Genomic DNA, 26,371 nt, shown 5'->3' on the forward strand with positions numbered 1-26,371 from the left:
GGTTTTGTGCACAAGTGCACCTCCCTTCCCAGCTTCTTTTCGCTGCTGGGTAGCTATTCTCAGTCTCCTTCAGCAGCTGTTAGAATAGAACATTCCACTTCTACAGCTGATCCTAGTACCATAAAAAAACACCATCAAAAACATCCTGCAAGGGGAAGGTGTTATGAATATCTAATTTTATGATTTAAGGTTTTATGGGTGTAATTCTTAGTTTGGCGATTGACATTTTTATAACTGAGAACACCTGGTGAGAAGCTGGTAAACAGCTTTGAGATCAGCAGTGAGAAAGAACCTGCCAGGAGCTATAAGCCAGTAGCAGAGGAATATCTGAAACCAAGGGAGTTTTATGATTTGGAGTCACAAAGCAAGAAAGCAGCTTGAAACTAGGGAGTCACAATCATGAGGTGAAGGAGAGCTGGAGGGTCGTCTAGCTGGATGCTAGTGGAAGGACCTCAAGAAATCTTGTATCTTGGAGAACAGTGGGAAACTGGAGGAGAATCAAAGTGAATTCCCAAGAACCTGTAGCACACCTGGTTTGGTCTGGGAGAAGTGAAAGAGCCATCAAGAATCTGTAAAGTATAGGGGAACTCTTAGAAGGAAATAAAAATAGAATGGGATGTGTTTGGTTGAGATTTTTGGGCTTGAAGAATGTTTACAAAGTATAATGGTAAGTTAGTAGTATATGCTTTGTTTAACTCTTGTAAGGTGAAGAGTTTGTTTGAAATGTAGAATCCTGGGATGTAATTCTCTCAGTTAATAACTGGGAGTTAGAGTTTCTTTTTAAAAAGTTAATGGTCTCCACCAAGATCATAACAATGGGACTTAGAATTCTTTTTATATCATCATTATTCCGTCATCTGATAAATGACGCTTGATTGGCAATATTATGAAAACAAATTACCCCTCGAATTCCGTGTCACTAAGTGTTCTAGTGCCATTACAATACTAATTTAATAAAGAAATATAAAAAGTGGCACAATGTTTTTTTGTTTTAATTAACACCCTGCTCGAACCTGCGAAGTGATGTCTAAAATGTCAAAACCTCAAGTTTTAGTCATTGCAAGCTTGATCCTTTCAAATCATTTATTTACTGGAATTATTGGTTATCAAGGTCATAGTGCTTCATTAAAACCAATCCTGAAATCACAAATGGAGGTATTCAATTTTAACGCTGCACTTACAACTGCAACAGGACGACATCGCTTCTGCGCCGAGGTAGAACAGCCCGTCCCACAATCACTTCCACCTCACTGAACTCAACAGCAGGTTTATACAACTTACAGAAGAACTCTGCCTGCAACACAAGTAAAATCAAATCATCACCTCCGAACAAACAAACAATACTGCAGCAACTTTTTAAATATCATTCACATAGGAGAGGGTAGAAACCGATCAGTGCAGGTTTAAATCAATAACGCCATTTCACCACACTCCAGGAGGGATCTGAAAGCATTACAGGAGGTCCAAGGATGATTTACGAGAACGGTTCCAGAGACAAGGGAACTCCATTTCGTGGATGGATTGCAAAAAACGGGGATTGACCGTCCTGGAGAAGAGAAGGTCGAGACAAGATTTGATTGAGGAACTCAAAATCATGGGGGAGTCCAGACAGAGCAGATAGAGAGAGAATGTTCCCAATGGTGGAAGGTCAAGGACCAGAGTACACCAATAAAAAAGGTAAATGGCAAATGAAGCAGTGGTGATGTGAGGAAATGCTTTTTTTCTTTAAAAAGACACCACAGTCTGCAGTTAGGATCTGGAATGCACTGCCCAAGACTGTGGAGGCAGAGTCAATCATGGCTTTAAAAAAGGGGAACTAGATAAGCACCTGAAGAGAAAACATTTTCAGGGAAAGGGCAGGAGAGTGGGACTAGCCGAGTTGTTCTTACAAAGAGCCAGCACGGACAGCTTGATTGAACGATAATATAGTACAATCCGAACTTAAGCCAAACTGACCCAGAAGAAACTGCTGAGTTTGCTTTAACTTAGTCTTGGACTGATTTCAGGGCAATGGTTGCAATGGATACTTCGATGTTCCGGGGTTGAGGGGTAAACAATATTTTGTGTTCCACAATGGAGCACAAATTGCTGCCGAGTTTAGTACCTAATGAAGTTTATTCCATGCCAATTTATTTTCCTCTTAGGTCTTCGTCATAATTGTATTGGAAATCGTACTCTGTACAAAAACCCGAGTGTTCAAAATCCAAACATTGCTAACTGACACCAGTCCTTGAATCCCTACTTTTATGTAAATCCACTGTCTCCACACATTTCATACCATGCATACTTAAGCTTATTCAACATCACTGATCTCATGTCTCAAACTAATTGGTTTGGTAAAATCCAGATACAGTTTGGCAGGTACTTTCACAATCTCAGCATCCAATTCAGCCCAGAACTGAGCTTTTGCTCCAGGTTTTCTCCATTACAAAGACCACCTACTTCCACCTCATTATGATTAACCCCCCCACCACCCCTACTTCTGCTGCTGAAGCCATCACTCATGCCTCATCATCTCCAAGCCCTGCTGCCTGGGGCCTCAACTTCCACTTGCTACTCCAAAGCTCTTGTTGCCTATATCCTATCCCACAAAAAGCCCAGCTCATTTACCATGTCCCCACTGGCCAATATTGGTTCCTGAAAACCCTGTTGTTTCTCCAAGAATTTTGGTCAACCCCTCCCAGTAGCTCCTTTGGTGCAACTATTTTGGGGTTTCACCTCAAGCTCTTTTTAATAGTTAATCGATGTAAGACACGCTACACAAAAAAAAAGAGAAAGCTGCAACTGCTCAAGGTGCGAAATGCATGAAGAACAATGGGATCAGAAGATTGGTTTTAACAACAGACACCACCCAAATCATCCAGGATTGATTACTGAACAGCTACCTGCCAATCTCCCATCAGGTGAAGTCGAACGTGTCAATAATTCAGGGGTTACTGCAAATAATTAAACAGTGCACACAGGATGAGGTGCAGCATCGTAAATTGATTTTAAGCATGTTGCAGAACAAAAAATAATTATCTTGTATAAAACATGGTTATGTTGAAATGTGCCAAACCCGTAAAATTGTTGTAGTAGAATCTACATTCTCGGGCTGCAGGATCCCAAAGGTCCTGCCCATAGTTATCTACGGGATCCTGCTATTAAGTACTTATGAATGGACAGTGGGCGGGGGCAAGATCAGAATTAGGTGCAATTCTTGTACCGGTGAATAGTATGTCAACATTTTCAGCTTCAGTTCACAAGGGGAATTAGGCTCATTTTTCATTAAGGTACTTAGATGAAAGCAGTAAGCTGCAGCAAGTTATAATTACTTAGAACACTAAAGAAAAATAGTCTGTAAAACGAGTCAAGACACCCTCTCAATGACATATTTCAGTGTTTCACGAACTGCCCAAATGGTACACGTTCGGCTGCATCAGCCATACAAAGCCCTGGTCAGATCACAACTGGTGTATCGAGAGTGGTTCTGGGTACCACACCTTAGGGAGGACGTATTGGCCTTGTGTGGGTGGTGGGGATGCTGGGGGGTGGGGGAGGGCGCAGCATAGATTTAGTGGAAAGATAAACTAGGGTTGTGTTCCCTGCAATTTAGAAGGTTAAGGAATGATCTGACCAAAGTTTAAAGATACAAGGGGAACAAACAAAAAAAGTTTCTTCTAATATACCTTATTTTCGCCAGATGGGGAGTCTAGGACTAGAAGTATAGAAAATAGAACAGGAGTAGGTCATTTGGTCCTTTGAGGCTGTTCTGCCATTCAATATAGTCATGGCTGATCCTCTATCTCAACGCCATACTCCTGCACTCTCTCCCATACTCCATGATGCCCTTGGAGCCCAGAAATTTATTTCCTTCTTAAATATATTCAGTGACCCAGTCTCCAGTCTTCTGGTAGAGAATTCCAGAGGTTCACTACCCTCTGAGCGAAGAGGTTTCTCCTCAACTCAGTCCTAAATGGCCTATCCTGTATCCTGAGACTGTGGCCCCTTGTTCTAAGACCCTACCCCCCCAGCCAGAGGATACATCATCCCTGCATCCAGTCTGTCCATCCCTGTCAGAATATTCTACATTTCAATGAGGTCCCCTCTCATTCTTCTAAACTCCAGTGAATACAGGTCTAGTTGGCCCAATCTCTCCTCAAACGACAATCCTACCAACCCAGGAATCAGCCTGGTGAACCTTTGCTGCACTCCCACCATGGCAAGTACATCCTTTCTTAGGTAAGGAGACCAAAGCTGCACAGAATACTCCAGGTGTGGTCTCACCAAGGCCCTGCAGTAAGACATCCTTGCTCCTGTACTTAAGTCCTCTCGTAATGAAGGCCAACATATCATTTGCCTTCTTAACTGCTTGCTGCACCTGCATGCTTGCTTTCAGTAATTGATGTACAAGGACACCCAGGTCCCTTTGTACATCTACATTTCCCAATCTTTAGTTTAATTGTTTTAACTCTAAAAGAGTTACATTTCCCAATCTATCATCATGTAAATAATATTCTGCCATTCTGTTTTTCCTACCAAAGTGGAAAATTTAACTTAGTCCAGGATTTACTGCACCTGTCATGTATTTGCCCACTCATTCAACCTGTCTAAATCGCCTTGAAGCCTCTTAACATCCTCCTCATCACGCACATTCCTGCCTAGTTTTGTGTCGTCAGCAAACTTGGAAATATTACATTTGGTTCCCTCATCCAAATCATTGATATATATTGTGAATAGCTGGGACTCAGGCACTGATCCCTGCCATTCCGAAAAAGATCCATTTATTCCTACTCTGTTTTCTATTGGCTAACCAGTTCTCAATCCATGCCAATATATTACCCTCAATCCCATGTGCCTTAATTTTGTACACCAACCTCTTGTGGGACTTTATCAAAAGCTTTCTGAAAATCCAAATAACACCACATCCACTGGTTCTCCCATATCTATTCTGCTAGTTATGCCCGCAAAAAACTCCAGTAGGTGTGTCAAACATGATTTTCCTACCATAAATCCATGTTGACTTAATCTAATCCCATTGATATTTTCTAAGTGTCCTGTTATCGCATCCTTTAAACAAGACTCGAGCATTTACCCTACCACTGATGTTAGGCTAGCCAGTCTCTAACTCCCTGTTTTTACCCTCCCTCCTTTTTTATATAGTGGGGTTACATTTGCCAACCTCCAATCTGTCGGGACTGTTCCAGAGTCTACAGAATTTTGGAAGATGACAACCAATGCATCCACTATTTCCATGACCACCTCCTTTAATATCCTAGGATGTAGCTTATCGGGCCTTGGGGATTTATTGGATCTCAGTCTCTAATTTCTCCAGCACTGTTTTTTCAGTAATGCTAATTTCCTTCAATTCCTCCTTCTCACTAGAATTTCAATTCCCTAGCATTTCTTGAAGTTATTTGTGTCTTCCTCCGTGAAGGCAGAACTATAGTAGTTGTTTAATTGCTCTCCATTTCCTTGCTCTATTATAAATTCTCCTGTTTCGGGCTGTAAGGGACCTATATTTGTCTTCACTAATCTTTTTCTTCTTACGTACTTATTGAAGCTTTTACAGTCCACTTTTATGTCCCTCGCAAGTTTACTCTCATGCTCTACTTTCCCCTCTTAATCAATCTCTTGGTCTTCCTTTGCTGAATTCTAAACTGCTCCCAATCCTCAGGCTTGCTACTTTTTCGAGCAACTTTATATGACTCCTCTTTGGATCTAATACTATACTTAATTTATTTTGTTAGCCATGGTTGGGCCACTGTTGCTGTTGTGTTTTTGGGCCAGAAAGGAATATATCACTGTTGCAATGCATATATTCATTCCTTAAATGTTAGCCATTGCCTATCCACTGTCATACCTTTTAATGAAGTTCCCCAATCTATCTTAGCAAACTCATGCCTCATACCTTCGCAGTTTCCTTTGTTTAGGTTTAGGACCCTAGTTTTGGATTGGACTACTTCACTTTCCAACCTAAGGAAGAATTCTATCATGTTATGGTCACTGTTCCCGAAAGGACCCAGCAAAACAAGATTAATTAATTAAACCCTTCTCATCGCACTAAATCAAATTTAGGATAGCCTATTCCCTAGTTGGTTCCTAGGGAACATCAAAAAGTTAGAGCCAGACCTTTCAGGAGTGCAATTAGGAAACACTCCTACACACAAAGGGTGCCAGAAGTTTGGAACTCTCTTCCACAGAGAGCAACTGATGCTAGATCAGATGCTAATTTTAAAAACAAGACTGATAAGATTTTTAAGGTTAGATTTAAAAGGTATTAGGGGGTACAAGGCAAATGGAATTATGTCACATACCAGCCATGGCTTCACTGAATGGCAGGAATAGGCCATTTAGCCCTGCTCTATTTCTATGTCCCTGCCAGTAAATGAAGACCAAATGTCATTTCCAGAAATTGACCTAAAAAACTAAGAAGGGTGGCTAAAATGGTGCCTTTATTCTAAATGGTACACTTCGTTTCACACACATGTTGTGTTGGGAACTACCTTCCTCTCAAGGGTATCCATGAATCAGATGGGAGAAAAAAAAAGTTTCTATTTTCATCACTATATAAACTAATTTATTAGTATTCAAAATACATGCCCAGCCAAATTAACAGAATGGATACATCTTGCTGCGTAATCAACAGAAGAAGCCAGGCCAGCAGCCACTGTAAACTGGATGAATCAATTGACAGGGCAGTAGCCAAAAAACAAAAGGAACTATTTTAAAAGATACAGGTACATCTGAAACAAACTTAAATATTTACTCCGCCAAAAGCTTCATTATATATAAAAAAAGAACCACAGGAAAGAAATTGTTATTCTGCACTTAGAATAATTGTGGAACCACAAAAGTATGACGCAAATCGCTCTGAAACAGAGGGGGAAAACTTAAGATTACAGAGAAAAAAAAAGTTGATTGCCAGTTAACATGATATGCAGTCGAAAGAGAAGGCCACATGAAAGGAAACTGTACCTTTTCTTTTGAAATGTTCAGTTTGCTTCCAATTATTTCAGCCATCTTCTGCCTACTCCCCCGTTTAGACATCATAGCAGTGAAACAATCCAGTGCCTGGAAAAGCAAATCATCGCGGTAAGTACTCTAGAGCGTTTCACGACATGACTGTCCACGGGGACTTTGTGCCCTCAATATTTTTAAGCTCAAACAGCCTGATATTTCCAAAAAAAAAATCAGCAGAAACAATGAACACAAAGTTGCTATCAAGTCAATAAATTCCATGGAGCCTGATCCAGTGGACTTATTAGAAAAAAGCGCCTGTTTTAAGACCACAAGACAATTAGAGATAAGGAGGGTTATTCAGTGCAAACTAATTCATCAATGCAGAAAGCCACCCTATTCCCATTGTAACATCCAGCTGTTTCATAAGTGAAACTCAGTTTTTCACCTCCACTACGCTAACTGGAGGTGGTGGTGCTCCCATCTATCTGCTGCTCTTGTCCTTCTAGGTGATAGAGGTCATGGGTTTGGAAAGTGCTGTCAAAAGCACTTAGATGATTTACTGAAGTGCATCTTGTGGATAGTACGCAATGCGGCCACGGTGATGGAGAGATGTTTAAGGTGGTGGATGGGGTGCCAATCAAGCGGGCTGCTTTGTCCTGAGCTTCTTGAGTATTGTTGGAGCTGCACTCATCCAGGCGAGTGGGGAGTATTCCATCACACTCCTGACTTGTGCCTTGTAGATGGTGGACAGGCTTTGGGGAGTCAGGAGGTGAGTTACTTGTTACAGGATTCCCAGCCTCTGACCTGTTCTGGTAGCCACAATATTTATATAGCTAGTCCAGTTCAGTTTCCAGGATGTTGATAGTGATGGTAATGCCATTGGATGTCAAGGGGTGATGGTTAGATTCTCTCTTGTTGGAGATGGTCATTACCTGGCACTTGTGTGGTGTGAATGTTACCTGCCATTTGGCAGCCCAAGCCTGGATATTGTCCAGGTCTTGCTGCATTTGGATACAGACTTTTTCAGGAGGAGCTGCAAATGGTGCTGAATGTCAATAGTCAGTGAACATTCCCATTTCTGACCTAATGATGAAGGAAGGTCATTGATGAAGCAGCTGAAGATGTTTGGGCCTAGGACAATACTCTGAGGAACTCCTGCAGCAATGTCTTGGGACTGAGATGATTGATCTCCAACAACCACATTCATCTTCCTTTGTGCTAGGAATGACTCCAACCAGTGTTGAGTTTTTCCCAAACTCCCAACCCAATTTTTCGAGGGCTCCTTGATGCCACACTTAGTCAAATGCGGCCTTGATGTCAAAGGGAATTACTCTCACCTCCCCTCGAGTTCAGTGCTTTTGCCCATGTTTAGACCAAGGCTCTGAGGTCAGAAGCTGAGTAGCCCTCACAGAACCCAAACTAAAAGTCAGTAAGGAGGTTATTGCTGAGTAACTACAGCTTCCATCACTTTGCTGATGATTGAGAATAAACTGATGTGGCAGTAATTGGCCAGAACAAAAATAAAAATACCTGGAAAAACACAGGTCTGACAGCATCTACAGAGAGGAATACAGTTAATGTTTCGAATCCGTATGACTCTTTAACAGAACAGTACTTGGCCAGGCTGGTTTTGTCCAGCTTTCTGTGTACAGGATATATCTGGGCAATTTTCCACAAAGCTGGGTAGATGCCAGTGTTGTAGCTGGACTGGAACAGTTTGGCTAGGGGCACTGCAAGTTCTGGAGCACAAGTCTTCAGTGGCACTGCCAGAATATTGTCAGAGCCCATAGCCTTTGCAGCATCCAGTGCCTTCAGCTGTTAATTGACATCACATGGAGTGAATCGAATTGGCTGAAGACTGGCATCTGTGATGCTGAAGACCTCAGGGGGAGGCTGAGATGGATCATCCACTCGGCACGTACGGCTGCTGATAGTTGCAAATGCTTCAGCCTTGTCTTTGGCACTGCTGCACTAGGTTCCCCCATCATTGAGGTTGGGATATTTGTGGAGCCGCTTCCTCCAGTTAATTGTTTAATTGTCCAAGGCCATTCACGACTGTATGTGTGGCAGGACGGCATAGAGCTGATCTGATCTGTTGTTTGTGCAATCACTTAGCTCAGCGTATTAAGTACACTTCCACTGTTTAGCATGCAAGTCGTCTTGTGTTGTAGCTTCATCAGGCCGAGCCTCATTTTTAGATGCGCCTGGTACTGATCCTGCGCTTTTCATTGACGCAGGGTTGACCCCCACCTCCCGGCTTGATGCAACGGTACAGTGGGGGATATGCTGGGCCATGAGTGTACAGGTTGTGGTTGTAATGCAAATTCTGCTGCTGCTGATGGCCCACAGCGCCTCATGGTGCCCGGTTTTGGAGTTGCTACATCTGTCCGTAATCTATCCCATTGGCACAATAGTCATGCCACACAACACAGTGGGTTTCCTCAAAGAGAAGAATGTACAGATTCAATCAGCATTTGAAGGAAAAAAAAGGTAACATTAGTACACCACTTGCTAGGTCACTCTGGATAAAAGGTGCCGATCTATCTTTCTCACATCTATCCGATATAAATTCACCTCCTCCTTACCTCCTGAAAGATGTGTAGAGCCGTAGAAGAGGAAGAGCCATCAAAATTCCGAATGATGCGTTCACACCATTTTAACAAATCTCTGAACAGAAAAAACAAAAACAATTTAATGTAAAATGTTTAATATGCACTAAGTTCATGGTCAACAACATTGTGATAAAGGTGACAAACAAATGCGGACCTTGCCAGCAAGGCCCAAGCCCAGCAAAGAATAGTGAAAAAAAAAATTCACTGACATGCAAAAACTTATTTTAAACAGTGATTTATGATCTGGAATGCACTGCCTGAAGGGTGGTTAACAGGTTTAAATGTGACATTTAAAGGGAACTGGATATAAAATTTGAAATAGAGTAGTTTACAGGGTTATGCGGAAAGAGGAGGGAGGGGGACAAAGTGGGCAGCTCTTTCAAAAAGCTAGCACAGGCATTGTAGCCTTCTCCTGATTCAAATCTAACACAACTCTTTTCCCCCACTCTTGGAACCGAGGGCCAGAAGGGGAAAAGGTAGAATGAAGATGCTCAAGAATGACTTGTCTGACATACAGAGAGATGTGTTTTTTTTTTTATTCATTCATGGGATGTGGGCTTCGCTGGCTGGGCCAGCATTTATTGCCCATTCCTAATTGTCCTTGAGAAGGCGGTGGTGAGCTGCCTTCTTGAACCGCTGTGGTCCATGTGTTGTAGGTAAACCCACAGTGCTGTTAGAGATAGTTCCAGGATTTTGACCAAGCAAGAGTAAAGGAACTACGATATAATTCCAAGTCAGGATGGTGAGTGGCTTGGAGGAGAACTTCGAGAGGGTGGTGTTCCCATCTATCTGCTGCCCTTGTCCTTCTAGATGGTAGTGGTCATGGGTTTGAAAGGTGCTGTCGAAGGAGCCTTGGTGAATTTCTGCAGTGCATCTTGTAGATGGTACACACTGCTGCTACTGTGCGTCGGTGGTGGAGGGAGTGAATGTTTGTGGATGTGGTGCCAAACAAGTGGACTGCTTTGTCCTGGATGGTGTCAAGCTTCTTGAGTGTTGTGGGAGCTACATTCATCCAAGCAAGTGGAGAGCATTCCATCACACTCCACTCGTGCCTTGTAGGTGTTGAACAGGCTTTGGGGAGTCAGGAGGTGAGTTACTCGTCACAGGATTCCTAGCCTCTGACCTGCTCTTGTAGTCACAGTATTTAAATGGCTAATCCAATTCAATTTCTGATCAATGGTAACCTCCAGGATGTTGATAGTGGGGGATTCAGTGATGGTAATGAAATTGAACATTAAGGGGTGATGGTTGGATTCTCTCTTGTTGGAGATTGTCATTGCTTGACACGTGTGGTGCAAATGTTACTTGCCACTTGTCAGCCCAAGCCTGGATATTGTCTAGTTTTGCTGCATTTGGACATGGACTGCTTCAGTGTCTGAGGAGTCGCGAATGGTGCTGAACATTGTGCAATCATTAATAAACATCCCCACTTCTGACCTTATGATGGGAGGAAGGTCATTAATCAAATAGCTGAAGATGGTTGGGCCGAGGACACTACCCCGAGGAATGCCTGCAGTGATGTCCTGGAACTAAGATGAATGACCCCCAACCACAATGACCTTCTTTTGTACTAGGTATGACTCCAACCAGTGGAGAGTTTTCCCCGATTCCCATTGACCCCATTTTGCTAGGGCTCCTTGATGCCACACTCAGTCAAATGCTGCCCTGATGTCAAGGGCAGTCACCTCAGCTTGGGAGTTCAGCTCTTTTGTCGATGCTTGAACCAAGGCTGTATTGAGGTCAGGAGCTGAGTGGCCCTGGCGGAAACCAAACTGGGTGTCAGTGAGCAGATTATTGTCAAACAAGTGCCGACTGATAGCACTGTTGATGACCCCTTCCATTACTTTACTGATGATCGAGAGTAGACTGATGGGATGGTAATTGGTTGGGTTGGATTTGTCCTGCTTTGTGAGAGCAGGACACTCGGGCAATTTTCCAGAACCAGATAGATGCCAGTGTTGTAGCTGTACTGGAACAGCTTGATGAGGGGCGCAGCATTTTCTGGAGCACAAGTCTTCAGTACTATTGCCAGAATATCATCAGGGATCATAGACTTTACAGTATCCAGTGCTTCAGCCGTTTCTTTATATCACATGGAGTGAACTGAATTGGCTGAAGACTGGCATCTGTAATACTGGGGACCTCTGGAGGAAGCCGAGAGGGATCATCCACTCAGCGCTTCTGGCTCAAGATTATAGCGAATGCTTCAGCCTTATCCTTTGCCCTGCTGTGCTGGGCTCCTCCATCACTGAGGAAGGGGATATTTGTGGAGCCTCCTCCTCCAGTGAGTTGTTCAATTGTCCACCACCATTCACGACTGGATGTGGCAGGACTGCAGAGCTTAAATCTGATCCATTGGTTATGGGATCGCTTAGCTCTGTCTATCACTTGCTGCTTATGCTGTTTGGCATGCACGTAGTCCTGTGTTATAGCTTCGCCAGGTTGACAACTCATTTTTAAGTATGCCTGGTGCTGCTCCTGGCATTGAACTAGGGTTGATCCCCTGGCTTGACAGTAATGGTAGAAGATCAGTAGAAGACCGGCTTCAAGAAAATCCATGGGAATTGCATGGAATGCTCCCAAGAAAATACTAAAAGTATGTTAAATGCCTAAAGGAAAAGCACATCACCTCAATTTATCTTGATGACAAACTACTAGTAGAACCTGAATTAATATTGAAGATGGTTGTTAAATCAGCTATCATATCCATCCAGTAATTCAGCAGCTCTGACTCTTATGCACAAAATTCTCTCTCATGAGTGATCCATCAGCCTTGAGGTTCTCAGCATTTAATTAAGAAAAAAATATAAGTTTTTAAAAGTGTGTTACTAGTTCTAATGAATCCCTCGTTAAAGCTGTAGTTCAAACTTATTTAGGAAAATCATTTGAATTAAACATCACATGCCCAAAGTTTCATGTGACATTTTGCCTGATGTGCCACTGAACTATTCAGTGGCACATCAGGGGGGCTCCCCTAGTACATTGGTACCTCCCGGCGGTACGACCCTCCAGAGACCAGAAGTTACAAGCCATAGTACTCTGTTTTTCTCTTCAAATTTTAAACAATAGGGTTATGTTTGCTACGCTGCAATTCTTGGGAACTGCTGTAGAATCTAAGGAAACTTGGAAGATCAAAACCAATGCATCCACCATCTCTGCAGCTACCTCTGCTAAAAGTTAGGATGCAGATAGTAAATAGTAATTTGGTGGTACAGAAATTGAGTACTGCTGATAAAAGACATTCTGTTGAAGCTTTTTATCTTGCACTCATCAGGGCAATCGCAAGAATACCAATGTCAGGGGAAGCAACAACTGTATACTGTATGAGAAGAGAGTGCTGACTGGTTAGCAAGTATACTCTGATTGGTAGAGGCATTGCCAAGGAGAATACATAAGTTAATGATGACTGACATTTGACTGTCTAGCACTGTTTGAAAATTAAACCAGGCAGCTTGACATTACTCGGAGGAATGAACGATAGCGAATGATCATCACTAATTTTGTTTAGCTGAAACAAGCTACACGTTCTGTCTGCAAAAAGAAGGGCCCTGTGTATTAATATATGTAGCTTCCAGTACACACAAATGTGCCACACTGCACCCTATGCCTGTTTCAGCTAAACAAAATAAGTGATAGCCATTCGCTAGTTCATTCCTCAAGGCAGTTCACTGTCAATCACCATTAATTAGTGCATTCTCCATGGCAACACCTCTACCAATCAGGGTCTACTTGCCAATCAACGAGCACTCTCTTCTCATACAGTATACAGTTGTTGCTTCCCCTGACATTGATATTCTTGCGATTGTCCTGATGAGTGCAAGTCAAAAAGCTTCAAAATATCTTTTTTTTTAAATCAGCGATGCAGATAGTCAGGTCCAGGATTTATCACCACTTAATCTCATTAATTTCTCCAGTATTTTTTCTTTACTTATACTGATTTCTTTACATTCTTCATTCATGCTAGACCCTTGGTTCACCAGTATTTGCAGAAAGTTTGTATCCACTTTAAAAAAAAGACACAAAAAGTATCGAGTCACAAAAAATATCAAGTCAAATCATAACTGCACAGGCAGGCATTCGGCCCATCAAGTCCATGCTACTCTATGTGCAGCAATCCATCACGTGCATATACAATTTCCCTTGAAATGACTGATCGGCTCTTCCGCTACCGCCCTCATAGGCAGAGATTTCAAAGTTATTTCCACTCAGTGTAAAAATGTTCTTCCTCACATCTCCTCCATCTCTTGCCCCAAATCTCACATCTGTGTCCCCCAGTCCTTATACCAGCTAATGGAAACAACGTTATCTAAACCTGTCATAATCTTTTACAGCTTTATTGAATCTCCCCTCGAGCTCCTTTGCTCCAAGGAGAACAACCCCAGCTTCTCCTACCTAACCTTGTGGATAAAGACATTCACCCAGGAACAAAAGTCTCCTCTACATTCACAGCCTTCCTGAAGTGGGTGACCAGAATTCACTTCCCTGCTTTTGCACCTCAATACCTCTATTTATAAAGCCCCAGATCCCATATGCTTTGCTAACTACTCTCCTGCCACCGTCCAAAGATCGATGCACATGAACCCCAGGTTCCTCTGTACCTGCACACTTTAGAACTGTGCCATTAAGTCTATATTGCCTCTCCCTATCCCTTCTTCCAAAATGTATCACTTCACACTTCTCTGTATTAAATTCCATCAGTCACTTGTCTGACCATTCTACTATCCTAAGTTCTGTTGCAGTCAATTGGTATCATCCTAACTATTTACCACACATCCAAGTTTGGTATCATAGGCAAATTTTGAAATTTTTCTGTTTTCCAATATCCAAGCCGTTTTATATATAGATCCCTATCTATAAATGAATACATAAATATTAATATGCATTATGTATTAATATATATTAACCATATATTATTATAATAAAGAAAAAGCAAACAGTGGTCCTTGCACTGACCGTTGGGAAACACCGCTGTCTTTCATCTTCCAGCCTGAAAAATAAGCATTCACCACAACTTGCTATTTTCTATCCTTAAGGCAATTTTTGATCCAAGGTAACACTGACCCTCCTATTCCAAGCCTCAATTTTGTTAACCAGCTTTTTATGTGGTATTTTTGTCAAACATTTTCTTAAAATCCACATAGAAAACATCCATCTCATTCCCTTCATTCTCTGATCCTTCATCAAAAAATTCAATCAAACATGACCTGCCTCTCCTTAGTAAACTCCAGCAGCTCCAAGTGCAAATTGATTTTTTTCCCTGACCCACCACTGATGTTAAATGATTTGTTTAATTACTCTGCCATTTCCTTATTCCCTATTTTAATTTCACTTCTTTTGCCTCTAATGGGCCCAGATTTACTTTCACTAACCTATTATTTATATATCTAAAGAAATGTATACAATCTATTTTTGCGTTTCTTATTCCTCTCGTATTCTATTCTCTCTTGATAAATGTCTTGGCCCTCCCCTTTGCTGCATTCCAAAATCCTTCTACTCCTCAGCCTTACTACTCTTTCTGGAAACACTATACAAGTCTACTCTTTTGATCTAATACAGGAAATTGTTAACTCCTCATTTGCCAGTTCGATTAGTATATTAAGCATTAACCATCCTGCCAAGCAGACAGAAACTGTAATTCCCTCTCCCTCCAAGGACAATGATTGAAGTAGGGGAAAAGCATTTCCTTCTGGAACAACAGAAGGTTCAAAATTTCAGACTTACAATAAAAGCTCTCTTCAATGTTGTTTTAAAATCACTCCAGATTAACAGAACACAAGTCACTACTGAAAACAAAATTGTTGCAAACCTCAAAGATAACCCTCTTCCCTCAAGGCACAAGTCTTTATCTTCAGTTTTTGTTTCACATTCATCAGGCACTTGTTTGTTTCCATGATTTCCAGCCAAAATGATCTGTGATCCTTGATGTTTCTTGCCAGTCAGTTGGCAATAAATGTCTAAAAGACGATCTATTACTATTTCCAGGTTTGAATACCGGTTTACTAACACCTGCAAAACAAACAGTTTAAGATAGCAAACACTAAGAATAAAATATTCAAACATCCTTCAACACTATAAATTGTGCATGTTGTCCCTCTACATGCCACTCTGAGGTGAAGGAAGCTGGTGACCTTCCACATTCAGACATAAACCAATAGTACAGTTAAAATCAGTTTACAGAAAATATGCCAGATATTCAGAGGTCTTTTTCAAAGGAATTATTGTCTAGCCCAGAGCAATAGGCATCAACGCATCAACACATTTAACATTTCAAACAGCCAACCAGGAATTAGAAGAACATAATCCAACAAAATGAATAATTTTCTATTACAACACGTCCTGAAGTCTTTGCAGAGATGTCGGAAGATCTGTTGTGAAAAGGGCCTACTTTTATCAGGAGATCCTTTCTAACCCCTCTCCTCACGCCTCAGTTAATTTTAAAAAAATATTTGCTCATGGGCTGTTAGTGTCACCCATCTTTATTTGCCTTTTTAAAGTAGTAATTCTTAGTATAGAGAGAAAATAAGTCTCCCCTTTTTGCAACAAGCTCCAGCAATGAACATCGTCAAGTCAGACAAAGTTTGTGCAGTTGTGTGCTGGTCATGTTAACCTGGCAGGTTTAAATGAAAATTAAATTATAACTGGAAGAAAAAGAGAGTTAGGATTAGCAGTCATTGTTCAGACTGGAGAAGGTTGCAGGAGGTATTGACATGATCCACTTCTGTCTTCACCATATAAATGATTTGGGCTTGGTTATAGGGAGCATGATATCAATGTGCTGAGACAAAGTCAGGGTTTGAGAAACGGCAAGCAAGATGGCATAAACTAGTAACTGTGCAAAACTTTCAGAACAGACATGTTGACAGAATGAGTTTTTTTTTAGCTGTTTGCTCAGTGTGAAGCGATGCATGTTGGAAAGGCAAACAAGGAAAGCAGCAGAGGTTAAAATGGAAAAACACTGAAGGATAAAGATGAGTAGAAAGATCTAGAAGGTCAAATATCATTTAATAACCTGCACTTGTATTTTCAAGAAATGAGAGGCAATAGACTTTTCACTATTTTGAAGCATAGGATGAAAAAAAACATAGGAGAAAAGAGGCAGCTGTGATCAATTTGTACACGAAAACAGTAAAGTCACAATTACTGTTTTGTGTGCCGTTTTGACGCCAACTATAAAAATGACCATCAAGATCTTGACCAGGAAAGACTGTTTTCACTGGCTGGGGAGTCAGTGATGAGGGATTATCAATTTAAAATTGCAACTAAAATGAATGAGGTTGGAATAAATCTCTTTATATAGAATGTTAAAAGAGTGGAATGCATTACCTCGGAATAGTCGAGACCGAAATCATTCGATCTTTTGAAAAAAAAATTAGCAAGACACAGGGAGATCAAGAGCGACATGGCAGGGGAATTAGCTTTGGAGTTCTCTAAAGAGTCAACACAGACTCTGTGGGGTGAATGGCCTCCTATGCTGCAAACTGCTAGGACCCAAGCTACCTCACTTGTACAAAACCAAGCATCATAAATAAGCCTGCATATGTACAGTGGTGCAGGAGGGCACAAATGCATAGAGCTATTGGCAGACAGATGCAGACTTTGATAATGCATAGCATGTTTAGGACATAATAAAGCACAAAGAAGTTTGGAGAATTACACCTATTCCATTGGTCTCAACACCTGAACGTAACTTTGAGGGTTGGAGGTGGAGTTGTGAAGGTAGGAAAAAAAGGGATGGTCACAATAGAATTGGTACAGAAAACTGACAAAAGGATCCAGTTAAAATAAAATAAACTCACCTCTTTCAGCTCTGCCCTGTTCATGTTGTCCAACTGGATTTTGGTCCAGAGTTTGTCCAGCAAAGTTGCATGACTGTTTTGTTGTCTATACCAACCAGCATTGCTGCTAAATAACCTAGAAAAGGTTACATACAAATTCAGTGACTTGTAGGTGAGGAAAGAAAAATAGCTCAAGCTTCAGCATTTGGCACAACTCAATTTCAGTTGTCAGATATCCTGCTGAACAGCAGTTTATCTTCAGCAATAAATCACAACAATGTACTGCTGCTTTGTCATAACTCTAGCAGGCAAATATAGCTTAGCTAAAAGTGCCTGGCATAGATTTCACTGCGTCTCTACTCAATACAAATTATGCAAGTTGGCATCCACTGTAAAGTTACTCAATGCAAGACCCTCAGCAGGAATTTTTTTTTTTTAATTTCCAACCGTGCTTTTCATAAAATTGCTAGGATTCTGCAAAGAAATTTTACTACAAACAAGCTGATATTAGAATGACCATTTTCTCTTCCATATCAATGTCCTTTGAGTGGGGGCAGAATAAGCTTGTCAAAATCATCAACAGCTTGGTCTCAAGCCACCCATCATTTGTGCTGAAGAATGACTAAATAGGCCTGGCAGCAACTGCTTACGGGTTTTACATTTGAGGGCTATAGAAAGCAAGAAAACTTAAGAATTGGAATTGTATTTAAATATACACAGAAAAGGTATAAGTTGTTATATTGCAAGCTCTAGGCTGCACAGTTCCCAGAATAGAACACATGGTTTGACTGGTGCCAGTGACATGGGTGTAGACTTTCAATTTGTCACCCAAGTGCAAAACTGGCATTTCAGATCAGCTGCCTGTTACAGAAACAGCCAGAGATTTTCAGTAGTTTTATCAGCAGCTGATCAGCAATCTCAGCTTCACACCTGAACAACAAGTTGAAAATGTTACCCACTGGGTTTTGTTTTCAGCAATATTCTTCAACATCTTTTCTTTTTGTGCTAGTATACTTCTCATTCCCAAACAATAAGGACAACCGTTGTTCGTGGTGCTAACCTGCGAGTGGCAAAAAACTGGAATCCAGGTGCAGCCTTTATGCAATTGCCATGGCCAGGAATCAAAAGTTCTCCAGTCTCCAGGAGAGGTATCAGCACCGATATCTGCAATGCAGAAGGCATTAATTATGCAGTCAAATAAAGACTTGAAGAAAACTAAAATATCCAGTTGAATATGCAACTGAATGATAATTGAAGTTATCTGTATGCATCAACACAATTTCACATCTGACCACTAAAACTTCTGTTGAGAGAACAAGCTGGTTGGTAACCTTCAGTCAACCAGTTGTATCTATTGGCAAGTTTTGATATGAGTGTTTACCATTCGTTTTAAAAAGTACAAAACAAAATTAAAAAGAAAAATAGGCTTAATTTGAGGAACGTGCTTTGCTTATGGGCCTAAACTATCCAGGCCAGGCGCACAAGGTAGCTAGTATGTCCCAAGGGTTGGAAATACGAACAAGCAACTAAGCATAAAACCCAAGATGAGACAGAAGCCCCATAACTATTCTACCAATGGCAGGATTACACAGAAGGTGGATTAATAATCGGAGGCCAATTATCTCAGTTGGCCAGAATCTGGTGCAGAACCATGGCAATAGTGCAGGTTCACTCCATGTAATGGTTGAGGTAGCTCTCGGGCCTGCCTCCTTGCCATGTCCTGATAGTTATATCAGGACATAAGCCTTGATTAGCAACCCTCTGTCAACAAGAGAGATTAATAATCTATTTACTCTACTATACTCAGTCACCCAGAGTTTCCAGTCAGCAACAGAGCAGGTGCGCCTGCCACTGAGAGATTTAAAAATTGCCCACTTATCATTTTAAGCTGGAGCCTTTGCACTTTCCAGTCCTGGCTCCAGTTAGAAACCAGCAATGAGCTGATTGGGAGGCCAAATGGTGAGTGTAATACCAGTGATGCCACATCCCCTTTTTCATGAACTGGAGGCATGTCCCTTAAGGTTCATCTTCAGTTCATTAACTTACAGTATTTTTTAATGTTGCTCTCAGCCCCCAACATTGGTTTGGGCAGGGGTAGGGGGTGAGCACTGCCTTGGGCGCTGGAGGCTTTGACACGCCAACTGATTTACATAGAGTTGTGCTCCTCAGTGGGCTTTAAACCCGCTAGGAAAAGCTCCTAGTAAATCTGTATAAAAACCAGGCTCTGTGCAGCACAAACAGCTCAAATCTCCATGGTTCTGGCTACCTAATCCCACTGTCGTGGGGAATCGTGCAGCAATATTGCCAGGGTAAAACCAGCAATCACTTAAACTTCTTGCCCAAGTACCATGTGAGTGCATGACAGGACTTCCTCAGGGTCTCAAGGCACATTAACAACTTCACTGCTCCACTTGTAGGCCTGAATCTTCTGACAAGAAACATCCATTCTGCATACGACCGCATTGGCGAATTGTATCGTAAATAATGTCTATGCTGTGTACAAGGTGGTAATTAAATAGCGCTGTAGCCTTATACTGCACACATTATAAATTAGCCACATTCTCTTTATCAAAACCATGGTTTACCAAAATTGTAAAATAATCCAAGGAGTTACATACTACATCTAAAGGTGCATAGTCAATGTCCTCCAAGAGGAGCCAATAGCCATTGGTTACTGCTTGAGTCAAGGATCCAGGCTGCCAAACAAACTGCCCTGGAACATCTGCACAGCGATACATTCCCAGCAACATCTAAAACATACAAATACATATTTGAAACAGGATTTAAGTGACTCATTATTGTTAAAACATGCAACTTCCTCTTTGCTCCAAAAAGTTACCATTCATTAAATTTAGCTTAGAAACAGAAACAGAAAACACATAGAAGTACAAATTTGGAAACAACCATTCCAATGCAAGCTTATGATAACATCTCAAAATAGTCTGCTCATTTACCTGAGGCTCTCACTCTAAGCAGGTAGAGGGGAAGTCAGATATTGTGCTCAAATGCATAGTTTTTGAGGGGTGATGGGGGTTGGGGGGGGGGGGGGGGGGGGGGCGGGGAGCGAGAGAGAGAAGGAACAAGCAAAATGACAGGGGTTAAAAAAAAAGAGGCAGATAATCTGAAGTGCTACTGGGCATTCCTGGTCCCACTTGCTGGAACTGCTGAAGACAATTACATGCCTGCTCTCAGCCGGGAACATTATTTCCATTTTCAAATTTACAAGAAAAAATGTTAAAGTGCTACAATACAAGATCGAATCCATGAGTCCCAATAAATTGGGTTGCCAATCACAGCCAAGGAAAAATGAATTGAGAAAGGAAAAATCTCAGGCTATTCATAGGGACTTCAGGCTAGCATTAATAAAAGCCCAGGAATAGAAACAAAATTCCACTGCTATCCTCTTTTCTAAAAAAAAAGAATTGACACATTTCGTACCTTGCTATCAGTCTGGTCTCCGAGTTGTACTTTTAGAAATTCAGGCGGCTTCTGTCGACCTGTAAGTGCTGCTAAATATTCCACTAAAGTGGTTTTACCACAACCGATTGGTCCTTCCAGCAGTACAGCATTCTGGGACACCACTGCCATTGCCAAGTTCTGCAGGTAACTATAGGTGGAAGCGACTAACATCAGGGGCTGATTGGCGCACTGAGAAGGGAAAAAAATTGTACTGTCAAAAACAGCAATGTTTCAAAACCTAATAAACTTTCGTTAATGTGTAATCAGTCGTTGGTAGATATTGCATCACAAAGAGTTGCAGTGACAACTTGCTGCACCAAGAAGGGTCTGATTTCAAAACTCTAGGAAATTTAGACTCAAAAGTGGCTTCATCCTGACTGCCACTGAGGACGCCATTTTGAGATCTTTTACGGACATTCAAATACCACATTCTTCATAAGTTCTAACAATTTACATGTAGTTATGTATACACAAATCTCTACATAATCAGGCCACAATTATTGTCAAAAATATGAACTAGTAATCTGCTGCACTAAGTATAATTGCAATATCCAATTTACAATTCCTATTCCTTTATACAATTGATAGTTTCTGCAAGACAAACAATGAAATTCTGCACAGTGCAGAGTGCACGTTTAGTCTGATAACGGGTGACCGGTAGTGTACAAAAAAGGAGCAGCATAGAGAAGGGTTTAGCTTTAACGAGCATTCATCCGGAGAGTTTCGTTTCAAATGTAGCCTGAGATACTCAACAGTGTGGATGCCCTTGCATGCCCAGGATAACTGTATATCCAGAAAATAACGCCAACTGCTTGCGACTAGATTCTCAGCTTGAGGAACAACTAGGAAAATGTAGGGATGGGCAACTAATGCTGGCCTTGCCAGTGATACTAGCATCCAGTGAAAGAATCAAAAACCTGGACAACAACTTGCTCCATGGTGGCAAGTAGGTGCTAAAGTGCAGAAATGGCAGCAAGAAGAAATGATATACATGGGGACTAGGCAAACATTTACGCAGCTGCAATTTAACACCCTACTTGGTGTGTTATCTCCTAGGTGCCTGATCATCATTTCCCACCATTACAGGGAAAACTGGACAAAGGTTCTATTCTTCCTAGCTATCCAGTGACCTGGGCTGCTTCTTAACCTGGGTAAGACAAGGAATAAACCAGATTCAGAACATTGGAAAAGAGAGGCAGGGTGTATGTGGAATTCAAGATGTAAGCTATCCTAGATTCACATGGCATCCAAGGAACATGCAACTGCATCAGATGCCCGAGAGTGGAAAATCTCTCTCATTCTGGGACATTGGGAGAATGAGGTGTTTCAGGATCACATGCCCCAGAGTTAGGGAGTGATAGTTAGAGAATGTAGAAAACAGGAAGTGCAAAGAAATTCCATGTTCCTGAAACTGTCCAGTCGTGGATACCAACAAGGAGGTCAGCAGCAGAGATCTGGGGAGGATAGTCTGCATCAACACTGGGACTTAATGAAATGGGCAATCTGAGGAGTAGAATGCACTGGTGTGGAGTGTTAATAAAATACAGGTGGAGTCAAACTAGTACGATGGGAAAGGCTTTGAGAGATCAGGAAATGGACAGCATAGAAACTACACCGTAAGCATGTCAAATGTAGGAAATTTAATATAGGTTAAGATAGACTGGCAATGTTTTGGGGAGTAATGGATAAATCCTTCAGAGAGGCAGTACAAGTATGATGGGCCAAATTACCTCATATTTCTGCGCAGTATATTTTAAGATCTCTGTTAGAATGTACCTGTTTGAGGATGTCCGGTGAGAATAGGGCTGGGGCCTGCTCCAAAGTATCTGGTGCTTAAATAACCTCCTGAGGTTCATTAAGACTCACAGAAGAACTACCACTTCAAAAAAGAAAGGTGCCAGAATGCAACCTTCCTTATAGAACAAGGAATTTGGAAGAAACTTCTTTAGCCAAAGATTGCCAAGAATGTGGAACTTGCTACTACAGAGTGTGGTTGAAGTGAATAGTACAGACACAATTAAGGGGAAGCTAGGCAAGCATGAGCAAGAATGGAATAGAGGGTTGTGCTAGGAGAGGTCGATGACGAAAGATGGGAGGGGGCTGGCACGGAGCATAAGCACTGACAAAGACTGTTTGGGCTAAACAGCCTGTTTCTGTGCCGTATATCCTATGTGATCTATGTCATCCCATAGAAACCATACTCAAAGCTGCCTTTAGAAGATGGGAGAGGAGAGGGAAGAAAAAAGGGGGTAACCTAACATAGGCAAAAAGACTTAACTCTGGATTTTGCTAGTAAGTGAGTCAGTACTACAATTGGTTATGTATTTATCTACAAAGCTGCCTCAGAATCTGAATTCACACTTATAATGGCCACAAGGTTGACCAAGTTTGTAGAAAACATTAAAGTTAACAACAATATCAACATTTTGAATCAGTGATGACTAACGTAAAGCCTCTCTGATAAGGTTACCCATCATTTAACCAGGGGTAACAGATTTAAGGTAAGGGGATAGAAGGCTAAGTGGGGAGATGAGGAGAAATGTTTTCACCCAGAGGGTGCTGGGAGTCCAGAACTCACTGCCTGAAAAGGTGGTTGAGTCAGAAACTCTCGTAACATTTAAGAAGTATTTAGATATTCACTTGTGTTGCCACAGCCTCCAGGCCTATGGGCCAAGCGTTGGAAAATGGGATTAGTGTAGTCAGATCTTTGCTGACCAGTGCGGACACGATGGGCTGAATGGCCTTCTTCTGTGCTGTAAACATCTATGAGTTGATGAGTTTAATACAGATCCCAAGACCCTTATTTTTGAAAAAAATATAATTCTAAAATAAATGCTTAACCTGGTCCAGATGGATAAGTTGTTTCCGTGGTAACACTACTCCACATACAGCAACAACATTCTCGGACAAATCTCCAGACATTATGTGCCCTTGGGTATATGTTAATTGTTTCGCTCTCTGCCATATTGTCGTCTTCGAATTTGCCAGAATCAAAGCCTTCTCCACATTGAGAAACAGGTCATCTTCCAACAGCCTTTGAAGCAAAATTCATTTCTTTAATATTACTAACTGCAGAGCACAGATCACAAATCTAATTTTCACATCAGTAAGGATATTAAACCATGGATATAAAAATGAGGGGAGGCAAAAACATCAGTAAAGTTCCTTTACACTTTTCAAAATAAAAAATTGTCCTGAACTTGAATCCCACTCTACATAGCAATGACACTGAAAGATACAGAAGAACGATAGATAAAGTGTATATGCATACATCGTTGCACCACCTTTTGATCTATACTGCTTGAGCATCATTTTAACATGATAGTCTGGCCTCAAAGCTCAAATTAAGCATGAATAGACTAAAAACCTTTGTATTTTGTTAAACACGATTAATTGGCAAGTGTGCTGCCAAATCCAAAGAATTAGACATGAACTGGTGGATCAAACACACAAGATTTAGGAGCAGTAGTCCATTTGGCCACTCATGCCTGCTCAGTCATTCGATAAGATCATGGCTGATCTCACAGTGGCCTCAACTCCATTTTCTCATCTATCCACTATACCCTTTGACTCCCTCATCAATCAAGATGAACTCAGCCTTGAATATATTCAATGACACAGCTTCCACTTATCTCTGAAGAGAATTCCACAGACTAGTGAGCCTGCAAAAATCTCTTAATTTCCATCTTAAATGAGAAGTCCCTTATTTTAAACTGTGTCCCCTAGTTCTACACACCCCCACAAGGGGAAACACCCTCTCAGCATCTACCCTGTCAAGTCTCTTCTGGATCTTATGTTTCAATGAGATCACCTCTCATTCTGCTAAACTCCAATGGGTATAGGCCCAACCTGCTCAAACCGTCCTCATAAACATCCCATTCATTTTTTTCCCCCTTTATTCTTTCATGGGATGTGGGTATCGCTGACAAAGCCAGCATTTGTTGTCCATCCCTAATTGCTAGGCCATTTCAGAGGACAGTCAGTCAACCATATTGCTGTGGGTCTAGAGTCACATGTAGGCCAGACCAAGTAAGGATGGCAGATTTCCTTCTCTATCAGGATTAGTGAACCAGATGAGTTCTTATGACAATCCCAGGAATCAGTCGAGTAAATCTTCTGTCCCGGAGCTAAGACCTATAGCATGGCTAATTTATAAAATCTTTGAAACTGGACAAAGGCTTTACAATGACTGAAGTCACTGCTGACTATGATTCAAACACGAGGAACTTCCTGGCATTCAGAACAGTTACAACCTTGTTATCCCTGAAGTGACGCTAACAACCCTTTGCTTGCAGGGATCAAATTCCAAAGGAATTGTACAAAGGGCCATTTACATTTCTAAGGTCAGACCCAGCCAATGGAGACTGCCTGTCTGATAGGACATAGGACCCCAAAGTTTCCTTTGAAATTATTAATAGTTGAAACATTAACCATCTCAAGAATCTAGACAAAGGAACATACATCCTTTGTCCAAACCAAAGTGGAAAAGTGGGAGTCAAATTACATGACCCACCACACCCCTAGCTGGGAGAGCCAGCTATCCTGTCTTGAGGAGCTGCAAAGACAGCCTGCCATCTTCCAACAGCCAAGCAGCAACAGAACCTAGGGCACTGTCCAGGCTGAAATTGCCTGGCGCTATCTACGCTGTTTCTACTAGAACTTTTGTCACAGCGCCTACAAGTCCAAATCATGTCTATGTGCCCATCCCATCATTGAAGTCATCTCTACTGAAAAAGTGAATTATCCAGCATCTGTCTTTAGTCTGCCGACTCTGTGAAAGAATACAACATTAGACTCTGATTTTGGACTCATGTGAACAATAATTCTTATTTTGTCTGTGGTCTTTGCTCTGTACATATTTCTGTTCTCTAACCCATACTTATTGGATGAATGAAAAGGAGGTTACGTTGCAACCCTCCTCTTGTGTTTGAGTGTATGCAAATAAATTAACACTTATAGATTCTCCTATCTCAAATTGGCTGTGGGGTTATTAATAGAGAATTGGATCACACCAAAACTGAGCAATTTGGAAAACACGCCACCACACAAAGGGGGAAATAAAAAGCACCTTTGTTTATGGATGGGTGGCAAGAGGAGAAATCAGGGCTCTTTAAATTAACCCCCCCCCCCTTCCTGTATGTAACACTTCTCTGAACTACTTCTAATGCAATTATATTCTTTATTAAGTAAGGAGACCAAAACTGCACTCAGCACTCCAGATGCAGTCTCACTAAGGCCTTGTACATCTGTAGCAATAATTCCCTACTTTTATATTCCATTCCCCTTGCAACAAACGACAACATTCCATTTGTCTTCCTAATAACTTGTTCTACCTGCATCCTAACTTTGTAATTCATGTACCAGGGCACCCAGATCACTATGTGCTGTAGAGTTCTACCAGTCTCTCTCCAATTAAATAATATACTTTTTTTTTTATTCTTCCTGCCATAGTAGATAAGTTCACATATTCCAACATTATACTCCATCTGCCGATTTTTTTGTCCACTCATTTAAACTATCTAAATCCTTTGGTAGAGTCTTCCTGTCCGCTTGATGATACAAAGGGGGAGGAAAGTAAGTTAT

General features: G+C 41.4%; 1 protein-coding gene across 1 annotated transcript in view; it reads right to left on the reverse strand.

Annotated features, from left to right (window-relative positions):
- Positions 1-26,371, reverse strand: part of mdn1 (midasin AAA ATPase 1) — a 223,102-nt gene that overhangs the window by 183,938 nt on the left and 12,793 nt on the right. The window contains exons 5-13 of the mRNA XM_041187861.1: positions 23,630-23,822; positions 20,768-20,977; positions 19,948-20,079; positions 18,390-18,493; positions 17,351-17,465; positions 15,361-15,560; positions 9,528-9,609; positions 6,958-7,053; positions 1,182-1,294 (exon numbers count right to left, since the gene is read on the reverse strand). Coding sequence (XP_041043795.1) covers positions 1,182-1,294; positions 6,958-7,053; positions 9,528-9,609; positions 15,361-15,560; positions 17,351-17,465; positions 18,390-18,493; positions 19,948-20,079; positions 20,768-20,977; positions 23,630-23,822 — 1,245 coding nt within the window. The remainder of the gene's footprint in view (positions 1-1,181; positions 1,295-6,957; positions 7,054-9,527; positions 9,610-15,360; positions 15,561-17,350; positions 17,466-18,389; positions 18,494-19,947; positions 20,080-20,767; positions 20,978-23,629; positions 23,823-26,371) is intronic.

Source organism: Carcharodon carcharias, chromosome 5, assembly GCF_017639515.1.
Source record: "Carcharodon carcharias isolate sCarCar2 chromosome 5, sCarCar2.pri, whole genome shotgun sequence".
NCBI classification, from domain to species: domain Eukaryota; kingdom Metazoa; phylum Chordata; class Chondrichthyes; order Lamniformes; family Lamnidae; genus Carcharodon; species Carcharodon carcharias.